General features: G+C 45.9%; 2 protein-coding genes across 3 annotated transcripts; one reads left to right on the top strand and one right to left on the bottom strand.

The window, feature by feature from the left end:
- Window positions 1-262: 262 nt before the first annotated feature.
- LOC115208712 (nuclear pore complex protein Nup133) lies at window positions 263-16,782 on the bottom strand. 2 transcript variants are annotated; one of them, XM_029777023.1, is made up of 26 exons: window positions 16,572-16,782; window positions 16,356-16,471; window positions 16,128-16,231; window positions 15,790-15,894; window positions 15,370-15,501; window positions 13,174-13,344; window positions 12,923-13,078; window positions 11,953-12,023; window positions 11,677-11,824; window positions 11,235-11,385; window positions 10,728-10,885; window positions 10,417-10,508; window positions 9,779-9,942; window positions 9,507-9,601; window positions 8,259-8,483; window positions 7,872-7,994; window positions 4,013-4,112; window positions 3,536-3,793; window positions 3,164-3,297; window positions 2,488-2,646; window positions 2,233-2,308; window positions 1,842-1,960; window positions 1,234-1,314; window positions 1,076-1,140; window positions 774-862; window positions 263-531 (listed from the first exon to the last, which is right to left on the bottom strand). In XM_029777023.1, exons 1-26 carry the CDS (start codon window positions 16,697-16,699, stop codon window positions 395-397), a joined length of 3,357 nt encoding a protein of 1,118 aa, XP_029632883.1. In that variant the 5' UTR covers window positions 16,700-16,782; the 3' UTR covers window positions 263-394. The 2 variants fall into 2 exon arrangements, with proteins under 2 accessions (XP_029632883.1, XP_029632882.1); XM_029777022.1 differs by having other exon boundaries at window positions 2,173-2,308.
- Window positions 16,782-20,945, top strand: LOC115208719 (TAF5-like RNA polymerase II p300/CBP-associated factor-associated factor 65 kDa subunit 5L). Its single transcript, XM_029777033.1, has 5 exons — window positions 16,782-17,226; window positions 17,768-17,909; window positions 18,146-18,250; window positions 18,434-19,215; window positions 19,388-20,945. The coding sequence occupies exons 2-5, from the start codon at window positions 17,771-17,773 to the stop codon at window positions 20,183-20,185; spliced, it is 1,824 nt and encodes a 607-aa protein (XP_029632893.1). The 5' UTR covers window positions 16,782-17,226; window positions 17,768-17,770; the 3' UTR covers window positions 20,186-20,945.
- The last annotated feature ends 137 nt before the right edge of the window (window positions 20,946-21,082 follow it).

Genomic DNA, 21,082 nt, shown 5'->3' on the forward strand with positions numbered 1-21,082 from the left:
ATAGGTATATTTTCCACGAGGTGTGTACTGTTTCATCTATCTGGTCCTAGCCTAACGGCTCCAGTTGAATCCATGACATTTACTCTCCTGACTTTTACTCAAGCAATTATCACAGGAGATATAGGTGTATTGGAGATTCAGGATTTGTAACTACATATGTTGCTTTTTCCCAGGTTATTGAGGTAAGGAAATAAAACAATATATTTTGTTTTTCAAAAACTTAAAGGAGTCTTGTGAATGCCAAAATCAAAAGAAAAGAACATTTACAGAAATATGACTTTTATTTAGAAAATGCAACACGTTATCTTTTTGTCAAACAAACAGTAAAAATGGAAAGTAAGGAACAAACCAAGTGCAACCTGGGAGACACAGTTGTGAAAGGGGTCAGGGGTCATCAGATCTGTGCTTGCAGGTAATGTTCATAGTTGGCCCGCAGTACAAACTCAAAAGTGGGCTTTGATTTCAAAGCCTCCATCTCGTCCAGTTGAAGAAGGTCTTTGAAGTCAGGAAGGTAGGTCTGTAGAGAAACACCTGGAAAACAACAAGAGAAGACATTCTGAATAGGTTGGAATGGTCATAAAGAGGTACATAAACAGAGCAGTGACACTCAATACTTTGTAATTAATAACAAACATATTACAACAATTCAACAATCTCCTAAATATCTCTTAAGTAACTCTTGAAATGTGTTGTTAACAAACAAATTAACTGATGAGAATACAGTGAAATCCTTTGGTCAGACACCGAGCATAAATGGCTACTGCAGTGCTTACCTTCTTGTATGAGCTTGAGGAGGATCTTGACAAAGATGCTGTCCTTGGCTGCCTCCAGAGGGTCATCGTTCCCATCAGCAGACGACCAGCTGTGAGCAACACAGCGGAAAGGAAGCTCAATGCAAACTTACAGTAATAACAATAATGCTTATTAATTCATTGACAGCGTAAAGAAATAACAAAAATATAAGATAAGTGTCAAACAGCGTATTTACACCTTTCAAATTTAGAATGAGGAAATTAGCAAGAAAGGGAGTAAGAGTGAGATATTAGAAGGATTAGGGCCATTGAGCGGTACTTACTCGTCTTTCTTGAGGGCCTTGCAGAAGATCTCACACTTGAGTCCCTCAATGTCCACAGCGTCCTCCTGCAACAAGAATATGGCCCATATCAGTGAACCCTGACAGACCTGATTAATCAACCCTGAGCTAATGATTCATGCTAGCGACAGTAGGACTACCTCGTCTATGTACTCCAGTAGATCCAGAGCCTTCTTGAAGTCATACTCATTGGCTCGTCGATTGTCATCACAAATATACAGCTGGTGAGAAAAGCGAAAAATGAGGTCAGTCCATTGGTATTTGTGGGAGTTGTATTTTGGGGTTCAGTTGGTGACAGGAGGATAGATGTGTGTGTTGTATTGTCATCGTGTGTCTGTGTGGTGGCAGGTATGTGGATTTATGTAGAGTTACTGGTTGTGCGACTGTGCGTGTGTGGTCTACATAAGCTATAAGGCATGAGGGGGTGTGGTATATGGCCAATATACCACAGCTAACGGCTGTTCATAAGCATGACACAACGCGGAGTGCTTGGATACAATCCTTAGGTGTGGTATATTGGCCATATATCACAAACCCCTGAGGTGCCTTATTGCTATTATAAACTGGTTACCAACGAAATTAGAGCAGTATAAAAACATTGTCATACCCGTATACGGTCTGATATACCATGGCTGTCAGCCAATCAGCATTCAGGGCTCGAACCACCCAGTTTATAATGGTGCATTGATAAGGTTGTCTGTGTTGGGTTATGTGGTAATGTGAAGGGTCCACTGATGTGTGTTCTTACATGAATAAGGTTGTGAGCGCTGAGCAGGGGCATGGTGTCTGGGTTCTGTTGTTTCTCCTCCAGCAGCTGTTTGGGCAGAGTCTCCTGGTGCAGCAGGAACCTCTCCTGCTCTACCATGTCTGTAGGATGACAAAGAAAACACTGGTGATATCCCTGCAGAACTCACCAATTAGACACTCCACAGTGAACAGAGGTTTCCTTGCTTCTTTTGCATCAAACAGTCTTAGGGCTAAATACTAACACAGTTTAAAATACATGTTCATAACTCCCATTGACAATAATGTATGATTTAAGTGAAAATTAAGCAGCAGTATCTCAAGTAGCCCCATACTGTCTACTTGTTTCTTCATCACAGCCTCAGGCATGTCTGATGCCAGGGCAGTCAGTTTACTGAGAGCCAGCAGGGTCTTCTTCTTCACAAAGTAACGCATCTCCATGTTGGCCTGCCCATACAGGGTTTTGTGGGCCTGGGGAGTGAAAGAGATGGTCAAATAAATATCACAAATGCAACACTGTTTATATTAACATGGGAAACTAAACTATGTCTACTGTATGTCTTTTCATATGAAGCAGCATGTTCACAAGTTAGCTACTAAGGTCAACTGATGTGTGTGTGTATGTGTGAGAGAGTGTGTGTTCCACTTACACTGCTGAAGTCATGTACGTGGATGTGGTGCAGCCAGCTGAGGTGTTCGTGGGACTGCAGGAAGCTGGCCAGCTGCCGGTGCTGGGCGATGGGCTGGGAGAGCAGCTTGCCCCGCTTTCCCTTCTCCATGTACCAGCGGAACAGGAAGTCCGCAAAGTTCTACAGGAAGTGACATGGAAATTAAATGAAACACGCAGCATCTTTGGAATCCTAATCTAGTCCTAGCTTGAGAAATAACAACATTTTTATCCCATAATGGTTATCAATGTATGATTTACGTGTGCAGTCTTAGTAACGGCAGGTAGGCTAGCGGTTAAGCGCGTTAGGCCAGTAACCAAAAGATTGTTGGTTCGAATCCCCGAGCCGACTAGGTGAAAATCTGTTGATGTGTCCTTGAGCAAGGCACTTAACCCTAATTGCTCCTGTAAGTCGCTCTGGATAAGAGTGTATGCTAAATAAATAAAAATGTAACATGCAAATATCCCTTGTTCGTGACAGATTTGATAAAACACCAATGATAAAATTTGGCCGTGTTCAGTACGGCACACAGTAGCAAAACATTTTACAAACAACAAAAATCTGTGTTCTTATTGGACCAGTTCAAGTAGTACCTCCCCATTTCAAAATTTCTCCAACTAATGAACACCACCCTGGTTTTAGAGGATTAGTGTCTAACCTGGTCGGCGAACTTGGCCATGTAGTGCTGCAGTCTATTCTGGTTGTCAGTCTGCTCACACATCTGGACCAAGATGTCAAAGTCACAGTACTTCTCTGCCAGTGCCGCCACCCACTGGTACTGACCCAGCTCCACTGGAACATAAAGAAAAGTTAACACCCTTAATATTATTTAAGTGTACATAATACCTTTATAATGGATGCAATAAGCAGTCAGGCTTATAATTTATGAAAAATATCAGCTACATTTAGCTATAAAATGTGTAATTCAACTGTAATTCCACTTATTTTGTATTCCAAAATGGCTTGACCCGGTAACCAAACACTCAAGCCAAAATGTCCGCCCGGTATTTTGCGTTCAATCTCCACTCACACAGTGGTGCGAGCAGCTCAGAGCGGCGCTGCGTGTACTCCATCTCCAGGGTGTTGTAGCGGTCCTGCTGGCCCGGCCGGCCCGGTCTCAGTGAGGTCAGCTGGGAAACGTAGCCTCCCAGGAGAACGTCCAGCAGCGCTGCCAGCTGCTCGTTCAGGCCATTGCGCAGCTCCGAGTCGGCGTGAGGGTACACGTCACGCAGGATCACCTCGTGCTGGCGGGCGATGACGGTGCGCACCCCGCCCAGACCGCTAGAGGCTGTGGGGAGAGAAAGAGACAGGTTTAGGGATTAAGGGTGCATCTCAATTGTCTTACATTTGGGAGACTCTAAATTCTTCTCCTTCATCGCAGTGAAAGGGATCTAGCGTATCACTTTCACCTATCCTGTCTTTTCAGATCAGTTGACATTAACAAAAGGAGACAAGGCGTTACAAGAAGTTACTTTAGACGACTATGTGTGTTCAACAGGGAACGTACCGGTCCATGGGATGTATTCTGGCTCAGCAGGGGTGCTCTCTGAGGCTCTGTACAGTGAGGCCTTGGTGTCTCTGTACTGACCAGCAGCCTGCAGCATGTCCTGGAATACAACACACAAACGTACACAAATTACTGACTCTGCCATTACAAGAAATACAACATGACATACAGATGAAGTCAGAAGTTAACATACACTTTGGTTGGAGTCATTAAAACTTGTTTTTCAACCACTCCACAAATTTCTTGTTAACAAACTATAGTTTTGGCAAGTCTGTTAGGACATCTACTTTGTGCATGACACAAGTACTTTTTCCAACAATTGTTTACAGACATATTATTTAACTTTTATAACTTACTGTATCACAATTCCAGTGGGTCAGAAGTTTACATACACTAAGTTGACTGTGCCTTTAAACAGCTTGGAAAATGCCAGAAAACGATGTCATGGCTTTAGAAGCTTCTGATAGGCTAATTGACATAATTTGAGTCAATTGGAGGTCTACCTGTGGATGTATTTCAAGGCCTACCTTCGAACTCAACGCCTCTTTGCTTGACATCATGGGAAAATCAAAAGAAATCAGCTAAGACCCCAGAAAAAAAATTGCAGACCTCCACAAGTCTGGTTCATCCTTAGGAGCAATTTCCAAACGCCTGAAGGCACCACGTTCATCTGTACAAACAATAGTACACAAGTATAAACACCATGGGACCACGCAGCTGTCATACCGCTCAGGAAGGAGACGCGTTCTGTCTCCTAGAGATGAACGTACCTTTGTGCGAAAAGTGCAAATCAATCCCAGAAGAACAGCAAAGGACCTTGTGAAGATGCTGGAGGAAACCGGTACAAAAGTATCTATATCCACAGTAAAACGAGTCCTATATCGACATAACCTGACAGGCCACTCAGCAAGGAAGAAGCCACTGCTCCAAAACCGCCATAAAAAAGCCAGACTACGATTTGCAACTGTACATAGGGACAAAGATCGTACTTTTTGGAGAAATGTCCTCTGGTCTGATGAAACAAAAATAGAACTGTTTGGCCATAATGACCATCGTTATGTTTGGAGGAAATAGGGGGAGGCTTGCAAGCCCGAAGAACACCATCCCAACCGTGAAGCACGGGGGTGGCAGCATCATGTTGTGGGGGTGCTTTGCTGCAGGAGGGACTGGTGCACCTCACAAAATAGATGGCATCATGAGGGAGGAAATTATGTGGATATATTGAAGCAACATCTCAAGACATCAGTCAGGATGTTAAAGCTTGGTCGCAAATGGGTCTTCTAAAATGGATAATGCCCCCAAGCATACTTCCAAAGTTGTGGCAAAATGGCTTAAGGACAACAAAGTCAAGGTATTGGAGTGGCCATCACAAAGCCCTGACCCGAATCCTATAGAAAAAGTTGTGGGCAGAACTGAAAAAGCATGTGCGAGCAAGGAGGCCAACAAACCTGACTCATTTACACCAGCTCTGTCAGGTGGAATGGGCTAAAATTCACCCAACTTATTGTGGGAAGCTTGTGGAAGGCTACCTGAAACATTTGAACCAAGTTAAACAATTTAAAGGCAATGCTTCCAAATACTAATTGAGTGTATGTAAACTTCTGACCCACTGAAAATGTGATCAAAGAAATAAAAGCTGAAATAAATCATTCACTCTACTATTATTCTGACATTTCACATTCTTAAAATAAACTGGTGATCCTAACTGACCTAAGACAGGGAATTTTTACTTGGATTAAATGTCAGGAATTGTGAAGAACTGAGTTTAAATGTATTTGGCTAAGGTGTATGTAAACTTCCGACTTCAACTGTACGTATATGAACAAAAATATAAACGCAACAGGCAACAATTTCAATGATTTTACTGAGTTACAGTTCATATAAGGAAATCAGTCAATTGAAATAAATTCATTAGGCCCTAGTCTATGGATTTCACATGACTGGGCAGGGGTACAGCCATGGGTGGGCATAGGCCCACCCACTTGGGAGCCAGGCCCAGCACGAGGTGCACCTGTGTAATGATCATGCTGTTTAATCAGCTTTTTGATATGCCACACCTGTCAGGTGGATGGATTATCTGGGCAAAGAACAAATGCTCACTAACAGGAAAGGTAAACAAATTAGAGAGAAATACATTTTTTGTGCATATGGAACATTTCTGGGATCTTTTATTTCAGCTCATGGACCAACACTTTAAACGTTGCACTTATATTGTTGCTCAGCATATATACAGTGCATTCGGAAAGTATTCAGACTCCTTGACCTTTTCCACACTTTGTAAGGTTACGGCCTTATTCAAAAATGTATTAAAATACATTATTGTTCCTCATTAAATCCACACACAATACCCCATAATGACAAAGCGAAAACAGGTTAAGACATTTTAGCAAATGTATGAAAAATAAAATACCTTATTTACATAAGTACTCAGACCCTTTCCTATGAGATTCGAAATTGAGCTCAGGTGCACCCTGTTTCCATTTACCATCCTTGAGATGTTTCTACAACTTGATTGGAGTCCACCTGTGGTAAATTCAATTGATAGGACATGATTTGGAAAGGCACACACCTGTCTATATAAAAGGTCTCACAGTTGACAGTGCATGTCAGAGCAAAACCCAGCCATGAGGTCGAAGGAATTGTCCGTAGCGCTCCGAGACAGGATTGTGTCAAGGCATAGATCTAGGGAAGAGTACCAAAAAATGTCTGCAACATTGAAGATCCCCAAGAACCCAGTGGCCTCAATCAGTTTGGAACCACCAAGACTCTTCCTAGAGCTGGCCGCCCAGCCAAACTGAGCAATCGGCGGAGGTGAGGGGAGGTGACCAAGAACCCGATGGTCACTCTGACAGAGCTCCAGAGTTCCTCTGTGGCGATGGGAGAACCTTCCAGAAGGACAACCATCTCTGTAGCACTCCACCTATCAGGCCTTTATGGTAGAGTGGCTAGACTGAAGCCATTCCTCAGTAAAAGGCACATGACAGCCCACATGGAGTTTGCCAAAAGGCACCTAAAGGACTCTCAGACCATGAGAAACAAAATTCTCTGGTCTGATGAAACCAAGATTGAACTCTTTGGCCTGAATGCCAAACGTCACATCTGGAGGAAACCTGGCACCACCCCTACGGTGAAGCATGGTGGTGGCAGTATCATGCTGTGGGGATGTTTTCTGCGGCAGGGACTGGGAGACTAGTCAGGATCGAAGGAAAGATGAACGGAGCAAAGTACAGAGAGATCCTTGATGAAAACCTTCTCCAGAGCGTCCAGGACCTCAGAATGGGGCGAAGGTTCACCTTCCAACAGGACAATGACCCTAAGCACACAGCCAAGACAATGCAGGTGTGGCTTCGGGACAAGTCTCTGAATGTCCTTGAGTGGCCCAGCCAGAGCCTGGACTTGAACCCGATCCACCATCTCTGGAGAGACCTGAAAATAGCTGTGCAGTGACGCTCCCCATACAACCTGACAGAGCTTGAGAGGATCTGCAGAGAAGAATGGGAAAAACTCCCCAAATACAGGTGTGCCAAGCTTGTAGCGTCATATCAAGAAGACTCAAGTCTGTAATCGCTGCCAAAGGTGCTTCAACAAAGTACTGAGTAAAGGGTCTGAATACTTATGTAAATGTGATATTTTTTTGCATATATTTGCAAAAATGTCTAAAAACCCATTTTTGCTTTGTCATTATGGGGTAGTGTGTGTAGATTGTCAAGGGGTCTGAATACTTTACGAATGCACTGTAGATACACAGTATATATAAGCACACCATATGATCAAAAGGCAACCATACACATGCATGGGAGATACGTGACTAACAATATGGATGTGGATACTGAGAGCCCGCACTGACTGTGTTGTGTACCTTGATGATGGTGTTGACACTGAGCACCACTTCAGCCCACTTCACAGAGTCCACAGGGTTCTCCTTCAGAGTCCTCTCCTCCTCTTCTAGTAGACACTCAAAGACTGAGGAGATCTGAGACACCTACACACACACACACACACCCCTCTTAATAATAACCTCACCTGAGGCATAAGACAGAAGCTTCCCACAATCCCAAAGATAATGTTTTGACATTGAAAACATGATTTTATGATTTAAATTGGAATCTCAAATCATCTAAATTGTGTGAAGACCCCAACTATTATCTCTGTCATTGTCACCAGACCCCAACTCTGCTGGGGATATTATTCTGTCATTGTCACTAGACCCCAGCCCTGCTGGGGATATTATCTCTGTCATTGTCACCTCTCTGAAGAAAACGTCGGCGGCCGTGAGGCTGGTGGACACGGTTGCGTTGCTCTTCCTCAAGGCAATGAGGATGGCGCGATTGACCAGCTCGCCGTGCTTGGCGTGGTGGTTCTTCAGCGTCATGGCCGCCTGTAGCTTCTCGGCGTGCTCACACAGCAACAGGCGCGTCGCCATGGGAGACGAGCGCACAGCGGTCTGGCCCAGCCGGTCCAGGAGACCCACCTGTGGGAGAAGGGAGGTGTACCAGTATGAGAATAAGTTCTCATTTACAACTGCGACCTGGCCAAGTTAAAGCAAAGCAGTGCGACAAAAACAACAACAGTGTTACACATAAATAAACGTACAGTCAATAACACAGTAGAAAAATCTATGTACAGTGTGTGCAAATGGAGTAAGGAGGTAAGGCAATAAATAGGCCAATAGTAGCAAAGTAATTACAATTTAGCAAATTAACACTGGAGTGATAGATGTGCAGATGATGATGTGCAAGTAGAAATACTGGTGAGCAAAAGAGCAGAAAAGTAAATAAAAACAATATGGGGATGAGGTAGGTAGTTGGATGGGCTATTTACAGATGGGCTGTGTACAGCTGCAGCGATCAGTAAGCTGCTCAGATAGCTGATGTTTAAAGTTAGTGAGGGAGATATCGCTGAATTTGGAGACGTATTTTTGCAATTCGTTCCAGTCATTGGCAGCAGAGAACTGGAAGGAAAGGCAGCCAAAGGAGGAATTGGCTTTGGAGATGACCAGTGAGATACCTGCTGGAGTGCGTGCTACGGGTGGGTGCTGCTATGGTGACCAGTGAGCTGAGATAAGGCGGAGTGTCACCTAGCAAAGAGGTAACGGGCGGGTGCGGGCAGCGATACCGATCGCTGCCCGCACCCGCCCGCCCGCCTACCATCACTACATTGGACGGTTCTGACTTAGAATATGTGGAAGAGGATGCATTTAGTTTTACTAGCGTTTAAGAGCAGTTGGAGGCCATGGAAGGAGTGTTGTATGGCATTGAAGCTCGTTTGGAAATCGGGGTGTGGAGTAACGAGATAAGGTTGTTGAACTCAGTCATGACATATCGATCTTTATTCAGAAATCTGTGAGGAGCCCTGTAGTGAAGTCCGATCCCACGGTGACCCATATGATTAGAATTATTCTGGATTAAACGGGATTGAAATGCATTTCTATGCAGGTGGCCCACAGGATTAGAATTATTCGGGACTGAAATAGATTTCTATGCAGGTGACCCACCTGTAGCAGGAAGTCCATGAAGCAGCCATGGGCCTTCATCTTGTCCTCCAGCTGGTGGAGGATGATGAGGGAGGTCAGGGGGAAGCCAGCACTCTCTGGACACGACAACACAGAAACAAGGTCACTTCTATGTGGAACAATATATTCAATCATTTTGATAGAAAAGAACTACAGGTTTCCATGTCTTCGCCTGTCTACATTTCTCTCCCTCTTTTCCTGTTCTCTTTCCCTCCCTCCCTCCCTCCCTCCCTCCCTCCCTCCCTCCCTCCCACCGTCAGGGACAGACTCGGCCCAGCGGGGGTCTGAGGCTGGGTAGTCGTCCACCAGGTCCAGGTTGATCCGGGTCACCACCAGATCCAGCTCCCCGCCCAGCTCCCCGTCCCCCTTCGGGGGGAACAGCTCATCTGTCATGGTCTGGGCCCCCACCAGGTCATTCCTGACAAACACAACAGTTACGTTCTACTCACAACATTGTAAGGTAAACTCAATAGTAACCATGTTTATTGCTTAGATCATTTAACCAGGTCATTCCTGAAAACACATCAAATATTTTCACAGAATTACTCATTTAAAGTCTACACACCCCATTCACTCGATGTGTACATGTACTCTCTCACACAGTCACTCACAAACACTCCCTCCCTCTTTCTGTAAAAAAACTCTCACAGAGCTCTGCATCCTCATTTGGCAGTAACAGCTGCTCGAGCTTACCAACAACAGGGCAGATGCAATCACAGAGAGCAAGTAATTACACAGACCGAAATACACATCGTCCTCAACACAGGGACATTTTTGTCACGGGAGAAACAAACAAATTCCCTTGTTTTACAAAGGGGGTCTGTGTCACTGTCAATAAAACTCAAACTTGAGCAATTGGGGCCAACGTCACACAATCTTTCTGCAGACTTACCTGCAAAACTGCAGGAACGCTGCTTTTAGGAGTTTGGTTTTGTCCTCTTGCGCTACAGACTCCATCCTAGTCGGAGTCTCCATAGGAGTTGCCTTGAAACCAAAAAGTGTGAATTCATAAATAACGTACGTCATAAAACAATGTGAACTCACCAATTATGTAAAAATAATGAAAATGAAAAAATAAAAACATTGCTAGTCCACCAATTGAATGTCATCTCATTATTCATACAAGTCAAATGACCCAATTGGTGACCCAGTTCCATATCAGAGACCTAGCACTGCTTTATTTAATCTGACTCTACTCCCTACCTCAGGGCCGGCCCCAGCCAAGGAGAAGCAGAGGGAGTCCTCCATAGTCTCCGGCAGCATGGAGGCACTCTCCCTGGCCACCACGGCCACCAGACCACTGTTCTGGGAGAAGAACACTGGCAGGTTGGCACAGCAGCCCCCACCACGCAGACGGTCACCTGGAGAGATGAAGGAGGACGGTGAGAATGGGAACATGGGAGGCGAGTCAAGTCAAATTGACCATTCATGAAAATGGATAATGATCTAAAAAGACAAAAGGTTGTTGATATTATTATGATAACTATGAAATACTGAGAGCTGTTGTTGTAGCCAAATACACCATTCACTCATCAATACCATTCAGTTTAAAACATTGGGTGCATGTCAACAGTCTCTAAAGGCTTCCTCTTCTTGTCAATTTTTTTTTTTTCCCATTAAGAAAAGGAGATGAGGAAAAAGGGACAATTTTAAACTATTGAGAGGCACCCAATGTCCTCTAACCTTGAGTCCATTATCCATGTCTCTTACCAGGTGTGTTGAAGGGGATCTTCTCCTCAGGTAGACCTCCTCTGCCAGTACCGGTGGAGCAGGCAAACACCAGCTCCTCGTTGTACAGGAAGGCAGCAGGGCTGGAGGCCCGTGGTAACACCAGCCTCATGGCCTGGAGGGCATCCTCACTCTGAGGGGAATAACACAACATATCAACCATTAGACAAATAAACATCGACATTTAAACTGAAGGAAGACCAATATGGTTGATCATTTTCATGTCCGAAAAATAGCATTCTATTTTGTCGAAATGCATGAAATTCATGAAAATGTAGAAAGCCATGAAGCCTTGAGCGTATTCATAGCAAGTCTACTTAGGGAACCTATTGCCACTTTCAAACTCATAAACAAAACAAAAATGAACCATAATACACCATTTCAGTTGAAGCCCAACAGTGACCAGGGTTGAGTGAAAACTGACCTGAAAGGGGGGGTTGTACTTGGTGACCTCCACAGAGAGCTCCTCAGAGATGTTGTTGCCATTGTCCAGCAGGGTGACCAGGCAGAAGTAGGCCAGGCAGGGGGAGTCTGAGGGGTGCCAGGCTGCTGCCAACACTACCAGGCCATCCCTGGAACACAAAATTATAGTCAGAAGTATGTAGAATCATAAAAAGTCACACTCTCCAGCTGACTATTACATCAAATCACGTAGTGAGATTAATACACATCCAGAAACCTAGATGAGAGCTCGACTTACTGGCTCAGCTGCATGTCCATGTAGGTAACGTTCACTCCCTCCTTGATTTCCTCATAGTTGCTCTCTGACCCCTGATTATTGGCGAGAGAAAAAAAAACAGGTCATGCCTTCAGGACAATCATCCAATCTACTGGTTACTACCAAAATAAAGGAAACACCAACGTAAGTGTCTTAATAGGGTGTTGGGCCACCACGAGCCGCCGGAAAAGCGTTGATGCACCTTGGCATAGATTCTACAAGTGTCTGGAACGCTATTGGAGGGATGCAATACAATTGTTCCACAATAAATTGCATAATTTGGTGTTTTGTTGATGGTGGTGGTGTCTCAGGCGTCGCTCCAGGATCTTACATAAGTGTTCAATTGGGTGGAGATCTGGTGACAGACACACACACGCTGTAAACCCCCTATACTCCTTTGAGACCCCTCTTTCAAAGTAACTGAGATCTCTTCTAGCCATGGTTGCCATGATGGCTAAGCACGATGATATGTTCATTTATTAATTAACTCAGGAAGCACATGCTTTGTGTCCCTCATTTACTCAAGTGTTTCCTTTATTGTTGCAGAGACCTGTACAACCAAGGGGACAGTTCACCTCAAAGTAACGCACCCTGATTTAACGCAACCTGACAAAGTAACGCACCATGATTTAACGCAACCTGACAAAGTAACGCACCATGATTTAACGCAACCTGACAAAGTAACGCACCCTGATTTAACGCAACTTGACAATGTAACACACCATGATTTAACGCAACCTGACAAAGTAACGCACCATGATTTAACGCAACTTGACAAAGTAACGCACCATGATTTAACGCAACCTGACAAAGTAACGCACCCTGATTAACGCAACCTGACAAAGTAACGCACCATGATTTAACGCAACCTGACAAAGTAACGCACCCTGATTTAACGCAACCTGACAAAGTAACGCAACACGACATTCATGTAAAGTGTTGTTCTGCTTACCCAGATGGCGTCGGCGACACTCTCCGTCAGAGCGCGGCTGGAGTCCCAGCTGAGGACCTGGTGCTCTGTGACCTCATCCACCTCCCATTTACTGAGCCCACAGGAGGTCAGAGTATATAGGCAGCCCGTCTCTCCCACCCACAGAACACTGTGGAGCTATAGAGGGAGAAGAGGGTATGTGAGCTGTTATCATATTACCCACTAATGACTATATTTTGGGGATTCCTAGGACTCCACTAGAAGAAACGTGCATTGTTGTTGGTAAGCGGGGCGAGCATGCCAAAGAGGCTGGAGACGCGGCGTCCGATGCCGGAAAGCACCCCCTGGCCCTGCTGTAGCGCCCTCTGCAGCGGCTTTCCGGAGGGGTCTGCCCCGAGACGCATCAACTGGCCCTTATAGGATGACACGATGAAACTACCCCCCTGAGGGAAGAGAGGGATGGTGGGATGAGGGAGGAGAGGAAAGGGGATGAAATCAACAGCACATAATGTTTAATCAGATAAATATGCATCTGTGTGCTACCATTTTAGACAGAATTTGTTGGTAATTCTCAATCCACTAATAATGAGAACCTGCTCTATACACCCTTTATCTGTGATTGCGGAGCAGCGCTGTATTCAAGTGCATTGGAGATGTTGTACCCACTGTGCCTATTAAAACCTACCCTAACCAGAAACCGTGGCTGGATGGTGGCATTCTCGCAAAACTGAAAGCGCGATCCACCGCATTTAACCATGGAAAGAGGTCTGGAAATATGGCTGAATATAAACAGTGTAGTTATTCCCTCCGCAAGGTAATCAAACAAGCGAAATGCCAGTACAGGGACATGGTGGAGTCGCAATTCAACGGATACGAGACATATGTGGCAGGGTCTACTTCAAATCACGGACCACAATAAGAAAACCAGCCACCGACGTCACGTTTCCAGACAAACTAAACACCTTCTTTGCCCGCTTTGAGGATAACACAGTGCCAGTGTAGCGGCCCGCTAACAAGGACTGCTGCTAACTGCTAACAAGGACTGCTTTGCATACCACCCCAACAGGTCCACAGACGACGCAATCGCCATCACACTGCCCTATCCCATCTGGACAAAAGGAATACCTATGTAAGAATGCTGTTCACTGACTACAGCTCAGCATTCACCACAATAGTACCCTCCAAGCTCATCATCAAGCTGGAGGCCCTGGGTCTCAACCCTGCCCTGTGCAATTGGGTCCTGGTCTTTCTGACGGGACGCCCCCAGGTGGTGAAGGTAGGAAACAACATCTCCACTTCGCTGACCCTCAACAATGGGGCCCCACAAGGGTGCGTGCTCAGCCCCCTCCTGTACTCCCTGTTCACCCACGACTGCGTGGCCATGCACGCCTCTAACTCAATCATCAAGTTTGCAGACGACACAACAGTAGTGGCTTGATTACCAACAACAACGAGACACCCTACAGGGAGGAGGTGAGGGCACTCGGAGTGTGGTGTCAGGAAAACAACCTCTCACTCAACGCTAACAAAACAAAGGAGATAATCGTGGACTTCAGGAAACAGCAGAAGGAGCAGCCCCCTATCCACATGGAAGGGACAGCAGTGGAGAAGATGGAAAGTTTTAAGTTCCTGGGCGTAAACATCACAGACAAACTGAAATGGTCCAGCCACACAGACAGTGTGGTGAAGAAGGCACAACAGCGCCTCTTCAACCTCAGGAGAATGAAGAAATTTGGCTTGTCACCCAAAACCCTGACAAACTTTTTTGATGCACAATCAAGAGCATCCTGTATCACAGCCTGGTTCGGCAATAGCACCGCCCTCAACCGCAAGGCTCTCCACGCATCACCGAGGGAAAACTACCTGCCCTCCATGACACCTTCAGCACCCGATGTCACAGGAAGGCCAAAACGATCATCAAGGACATCAACCACCCGAGCCACTGCCTGTTCACACCGCTATCATCCAGAAGGCGAAGTCAGTACAGGTGCATCAAAGCTGGGGCCGAGAGACTGATAAACAGCTTTTATCTCAAGGCCATCAGACTGCTAAACAGCAATCACTAACCAGAGGCAGCTGCCTACATTGAGACCCAATCACTGCCCAATTTAATAAATGGCTCACTAGTCACTTTATACAATGCAAGACTAAATAATGCCACTTTTATAATGTTTACATATCTTACATTACTCATATCACATGTATATACTGTATTTTATACCATCTATTGCACCTTGCCTATGCCGCTCGGCCATCGCTCATCCATATACTTATATGTACATATTCTCATTCACCCCTTTAGATTTGTGTGTATTAGGTTGTTGTTGGGGAATTGTTAGATATTACTGCACTGTCGGAACTTGAAGCACAAGCATTTCGCTACACTCGCATTAACATCTACTAACCATATGTATGTGACAAATAAAATTTGATTTGAAGAACAATGCATCCACAACATACCAACTTACCCTAACAGCCACAACAAAGTTGCAGAGGTTTTTGCCCATGTCGACCACAGTTTCAGCGTAATTCCCCTCGTGGGCCAAACTGGGCCAGAACCGGGCTGTTCCCTCCGGAGCCACCGCCATGACAGAGATAGACTGAGCATTCAAGACAAAGTCCCACAACAGTAAACAACCATGACTGATGGTGAGTTGATTGGAATTTCAGTTAATTTGTTCCTGATTATTAGCCTGGGTGTCAGCTTATTCAGTCAGGAATGCCTTGTCAAAGACAACAACAAGTAGGCTAAAGCAGAAAGAGACTGACACTCAGATTAGCTGCTCAACAGCTAACAGTTAAGTCATTAGGCAGACAGGTGGGAACTCGTCACACATTCGGAGGTTGAATAGTTTAGTTTCCTGATTAGTGATATAGTCATTGATTACCTGAACAGTGGCAGTCTCCAGAGGGCTGGGAGATGATATCGAGATGAGATCAGCATAGTAGACAAACTCACTAGTGGGCAGCTGGAGGCCCTTACATACTGACAACTAGGAAACACAACAGAGAAGGTTCACGCATTGGCACTGCATGTTTTTTTATTATAGGACACACTGTATCAATGCGTTGCATATCTCATCATTATCAACCAGGGTTGTGTATCCAGTGTTGAAACGGAGTGACACAAAGTGGTAGGGTTCTACCTGGACTTGCCCAATAAGGAGGGCTCATTTTGTGTTCCGTTTCAAAGCGTTTTGCTACGGTGTGACCTACTGATCTGTACCTTTGCAACAGCAGTCTGGCAGATCTTCCAGATGATCAGTCTCTCTCCACACACCATCCATGCCCAGCCACTCTCATCCACCTTCACAGAGATCTGGTCATCATCTGTGGGACACAAAACACAGAACCCGTGGGAGAGGAGAGCATTGATCGGGATGACCTGTACAATGCATTCTACAGCCTGTAGAACTCGCAGAGAGATAATGACTGGAAAGAGTCAATGACCCACCATCAGCCATAGTCAAAGCCTCCATGACTTTGACAGGTAGAGAAGAGCCAAACGTCTGGACATCGAAGTGGAGTGCTTCTGAAGTTGAGTAGCTCTGCACACGCGTGGGAGTTGATCTGGAAATGAGAGGGCCAGCAGTTGTTTAAAAACACTCCAAGATTGACTGTGCCTGAAGAGACACTGTTGACAATGGCATGATGGAACATGGACACTCACCTCGCTGCTAACGACGTCCTACGTGGGGAAAAGAGAAGCCCTGTAGGTGTACCGGCGAGACTCTTTCTACCGGTGACCCTTGAGGACTGCCTGCGGCCTGAACAAGGGGTGGGACGAGGGCTAAACATCGTAGCTATGTCCCAAAATGCTCAATATTAATTCAACTTCAGACAGCTCTTCTTATTTTGCGCGCACAATATGAAACTTCAGGCGCATGAAATATACGTCATGAAATACAAAATCAAATTCGCAGTACATAGTTGATCCACTAGATCGTGCCATTGAAAACGTTTCTTTGCACACACATTTTTACGAATAACATTGTCATTGATGAATAATCCCTTCAATTAAAATTGTATTACACTATTACTGATTGTGGATTGATTGGCTTTTGCAAGTAGCTAGTTGTAGTGTTTTGGGTGTCAGTAAACAGAACACAAAATTGATTTCTTGCCATCACATTCAGGCAAGATGAGTCAATCGATCGATGACTGCAAGATGAGAGCGAGCTGCTATTTGATGGAAGGGGTGGACATACATGATGGGGTTGCTACGATAGGCAACGGGATATTTGTGATAAAAAACAATCACACTGCATAAATATAATCTCCTTAATAGCTGTAACTGACAACGAAGAATATCAGCACGATATGCAGTGAGTGGCCAAGTTGTTGTTGATGAGATGTTTTTCGTTAAACCCGCTTAAAGTTCCCGAAAGGTCCGTGTGGCCCTTCTATCGATTAGCTAGCTTAGCTAACGTTAGCTGCTGGCTAGTTTGCTAATGACAGGACTGCAATACTCTTTACTTAAACTGTTTGGTGCATCATTTTACCAGTGCATTTGTTGCTCACTTGTACGGACATGTCATTTATGATTCTCCCAAGTTTGCATGGTGACCCTTGCTAACACTGGCTAGCAGTTTTATTTAATGGTTGTTGTTGGAAAGTGTTAGCTAGCCAAGCTAGCTAGCCATATAACACATCTTAATCTTCAACAGCGCTGAAGTGAGTTACTCATGGGTCTATGTTATTCCAGCAAGTTATTAATATAGCTATCTAATTTCTAGCAGTGTTTGTAAGGAGTTAACTAATTTATGGAAATGCAATGCAGTGAGTTACAGCAGCTAAACAACGTCTTAGCGCAGGTAAAGCATTTGCTTTTGCCCATGGTGTTATACTGTTTTAATATTTTCCCAGGTTATGAAGCGGGTACGCACGGAGCAGATCCAGTACACTGTAGCTCAGTACCTGAAGCGGAGGCAGTATGTGGACACTGAAAGTTCCCTGAAGGGGACTAAACTGTCCCATTCCGCAGAGGAGATGGCTGCCAACCTCACAGGTGAGGCTTTGAAGTGGCAGCTAGCCGGTATCTGGTGCTAAGATTTATGACCAAATCAAGTTAAACTAGTATCACAGATGTAATAGGTGAATGATGCCAACTATTTTTTTGCAGACATGATTCAGCAAATCTCACTTATGGAGAAGCTCAAGCATTATCTTTTAGTTTAGGATGAGTAGTACCAGGTGATTACTCATGGACATATACCTAATCTTATTGTCTCTTTCTTTGAGCAGTGCAGACAGAGTCGGGGTGTGCAAACATTGTCTCTGCTGCCCCTTGCCAAGCTGACCCTCAACAGTACGAGACCCAATTTTCCAGACTTCGCAATTTTCTCTCAGGTACTTAACAATTGCATAGAGAATGGAGACTGATGATATGTACGCTGCTATGCAACATTGGGCTATGTTCCAGTGTCCATACTAGCTTACCACTTAGTATGAAGCAATGTATTGTAAATGCTATGCTAGTTATTGTTGGCATAAGATCGTGGCCTTACTCTTTGTTTATTTTCTCTGGTCCAGAAGCGGTGTTGCCATGGGGCCAGGAGGTGAGCTGCATCCTGTACCCGCTCTTCGTTTACCTCCACCTGGACATGGTGCGCTGCAGCCTGAAGGGGGCGGTGGATGGCTTCTACAGCCGCTTCCACGGCCTCTTCCTGGGGGACGCCGAGCAGCGCTCCACCGTGGAGCAGCTTCGCCATGTCCTCACCCAGCAGGATGTCACCGCCAACCCCAAGCTCCTGGCCTTCCTCGACCACAAGTACGTGGTGAACCTGACGGAGCCGGCCTACAGTTACTTGTTACGCTACCTGCAGAGCGAAGACAACAGTACCGTCTGCAGGGCCCTCAGCACCCACGTCCAGGTAGAGGTCACCTCCTCACCACGCACTGACTACCAGCTGTACGGGACGACGGGTGTGGGAGCTACCGGGGCCGCCACCACGGCCCCCAACTCTACCTCCTCGTGGTCGGGCACGGATGGCCCTGAGCGAGGAGAGGCGGCGGGGGTGGAGGTCCCCACAGGGATCCCGCAGAGCGAGGCGGCCCTGGAGGCACTGCAGGACTGCATTAAGAAGGTGCGTGAGGGGCCGCCGTCACTCACCACCGTGTGCTTCTACGCCTTCCAGCACACGGAGCAGCTACTGAACACGGCAGAGGTGTCGGCCGACAGCAAGCTGCTGGCCGCCGGGTTCGACAGCTCGGTCGTCAAGCTATGGAGTCTTAGGGCCAGGAAACTGAAGGCCAGGCCACACCGGACTGACGTGTCACACATCCGCCTAGCATGCGACGTGCTGGAAGAGGAGGTGAGAGGATTTTCTTTGGTTACGATTTTTACAGAAATAGTCAGTTGTTAGATAAATGACATGGCGGTTGTTAGTATCTCTGCCGCCAAGTATGGGAAACTTTTACATATCTAGGCAGTACAATGGTGTTTCCTCTGAAAATGTCAATGCGCTCTTTTCCCCTTGTATTCAGGCAGATGAAGAGGACGGCTCGGGCAGCGAGATCAAGACCCTGCGTGGCCACAGCGGTCCGGTGTTCCGCACAGCCTTCCTGACAGACAGCTCGGGCCTGCTATCCTGCTCGGAGGACACGTCCATTCGCTACTGGGACCTGGGCAGCTTCACCAACACGGCCCTCTACCAGGGCCACGCCTACCCCGTCTGGGACGTGGACGTCAGCCCCTGCAGCCTCTACTTTGCCAGCGGCTCTCACGACCGCACCGCCCGCCTCTGGACCTTCTCCAGGACCTACCCCCTGAGGCTCTACGCCGGCCACCTAGCGGACGTGGACTGCGTCAAGTTCCACCCCAACTCAAACTACCTGGCCACAGGCTCAACGGATAAAACCGTCCGCCTCTGGAGTACCCAGCAGGGGGCGTCAGTGCGCCTGTTCACAGGCCACCGCGGCCCTGTGTTGTCTGTAGCCTTCGCGCCCAACGGGAAGTACCTGGCGTCGGCGGGCGAGGACCAACGGGTGAAGCTGTGGGACCTGGCCTCAGGGGCTCTGGTCAAGGACCTGAGGGGCCACACGGACAGTGTCACCAGCCTGTCGTTCAGCCCCGACAGCAGCCTGGTGGCCTCCTCTTCCATGGACAACTCAGTCAGGGTGTGGGACATCCGAAACTCCCACGGGACGACCCACGTCGATGGCTCATCCAGCGAGCTGGTGGGGCTCTACACAGGCAACACCAGCAACGTGCTCAACGTCCAGTTCATGGCCTGTAACTTGCTCCTGGTGACGGGAACAGCGCAGGAGAAACATGGACAGTAGCCGTTTGGCCTGTCTGTTTAGTTTTGTTTAAAAGACTGTTATGTCCATCTCAAACATGTTCACCATGGAGACATACATGTTTTCTTCCCTAAGCCAATCACAGAGAGGCTTAATTTCAGGTCAAAAGGTCACTTGCTAAAATTGCCCACTCAAGGTTGTTTTTGACAAGATCTCTGAGTAGAATACGAGCTGTTAATCTGAACATACTGCAAAAAATGACTTGGTTTTATTTTGACGCTTATATCCACAATGCCAAAATGAGAAGTTACATGGAAGAGGGTAGATTCATAGGAAAGGACTTATGATTTATGGCATTTTCACTGAGAACTACTTGATGGGTCCTACTAGTGAGACCTCAACTGTTCAGGCTTCCGAAATGTTTCCAATAAATGTACATCAAAGTAGAATGTTAGCTTGGCATGATTACGGATGAGGATTGCATTTTGGGTCTAGTGCCTTGATGGTCAACACCTGTTTTATTCGGTCACGCACAAAATTCACATTGATCTAAAAAATGGGTCTCTGGCTATTCGATTACTTGAGTTGTTTAAAATCAGCATCTCCCCAGAATTTGTCCTCATACAGTTGTTAAACATCATCACCGCTAATTGAGAATGTTGGCATGCTATGAAATGCTGAACTGTGATCAATATGAGAGTAGTCACAGGTGAATGACAGCTGTACTTTGTTTCTTACCATTCTGTTAGTGGCATTATTTGTAATATGCTGAGAAGTGTAAATATATTTTTGTAATCTCTGACTGGCTGTACCTGGTTGTTCTTTTTCAAGAGAGATGGCACCCTGTTGCATGTTTTTCTTTGTGGGTGAAAATGAATTGAGAAAGTTAAGAGAAAGATTTGGACTTGGAGTGTTTATATTGTTTCATATCTATAATGG

This window comes from Salmo trutta, chromosome 14 (assembly GCF_901001165.1).
Source record: "Salmo trutta chromosome 14, fSalTru1.1, whole genome shotgun sequence".
Taxonomy (NCBI): Eukaryota; Metazoa; Chordata; class Actinopteri; order Salmoniformes; family Salmonidae; genus Salmo; species Salmo trutta.

Bases quoted from the DNA above. Each gene is read 5' to 3' on its own strand.
- LOC115208712 (XM_029777022.1), bottom strand. From the start codon at position 16,699: ATGTTTAGCCCTCGTCCCACCCCTTGTTCAGGCCGCAGGCAGTCCTCA. The intron at 11,825-11,952 runs GTAAGTCGAGCT...TTTGTGTTCCAG, and splicing joins ATGGACATGCAGCTGAGCCA to GGATGGCCTGGTAGTGTTGG. The intron at 1,315-1,841 runs GTAAGAACACAC...TTTTCTCACCAG, and splicing joins GCGCTCACAACCTTATTCAT to CTGTATATTTGTGATGACAA.
- LOC115208719 (XM_029777033.1), top strand. From the start codon at position 17,771: ATGAAGCGGGTACGCACGGAGCAGATCCAGTACACTGTAGCTCAGTAC. The intron at 17,910-18,145 runs GTGAGGCTTTGA...TTCTTTGAGCAG, and splicing joins GATGGCTGCCAACCTCACAG to TGCAGACAGAGTCGGGGTGT. The intron at 18,251-18,433 runs GTACTTAACAAT...TCTCTGGTCCAG, and splicing joins ACTTCGCAATTTTCTCTCAG to AAGCGGTGTTGCCATGGGGC.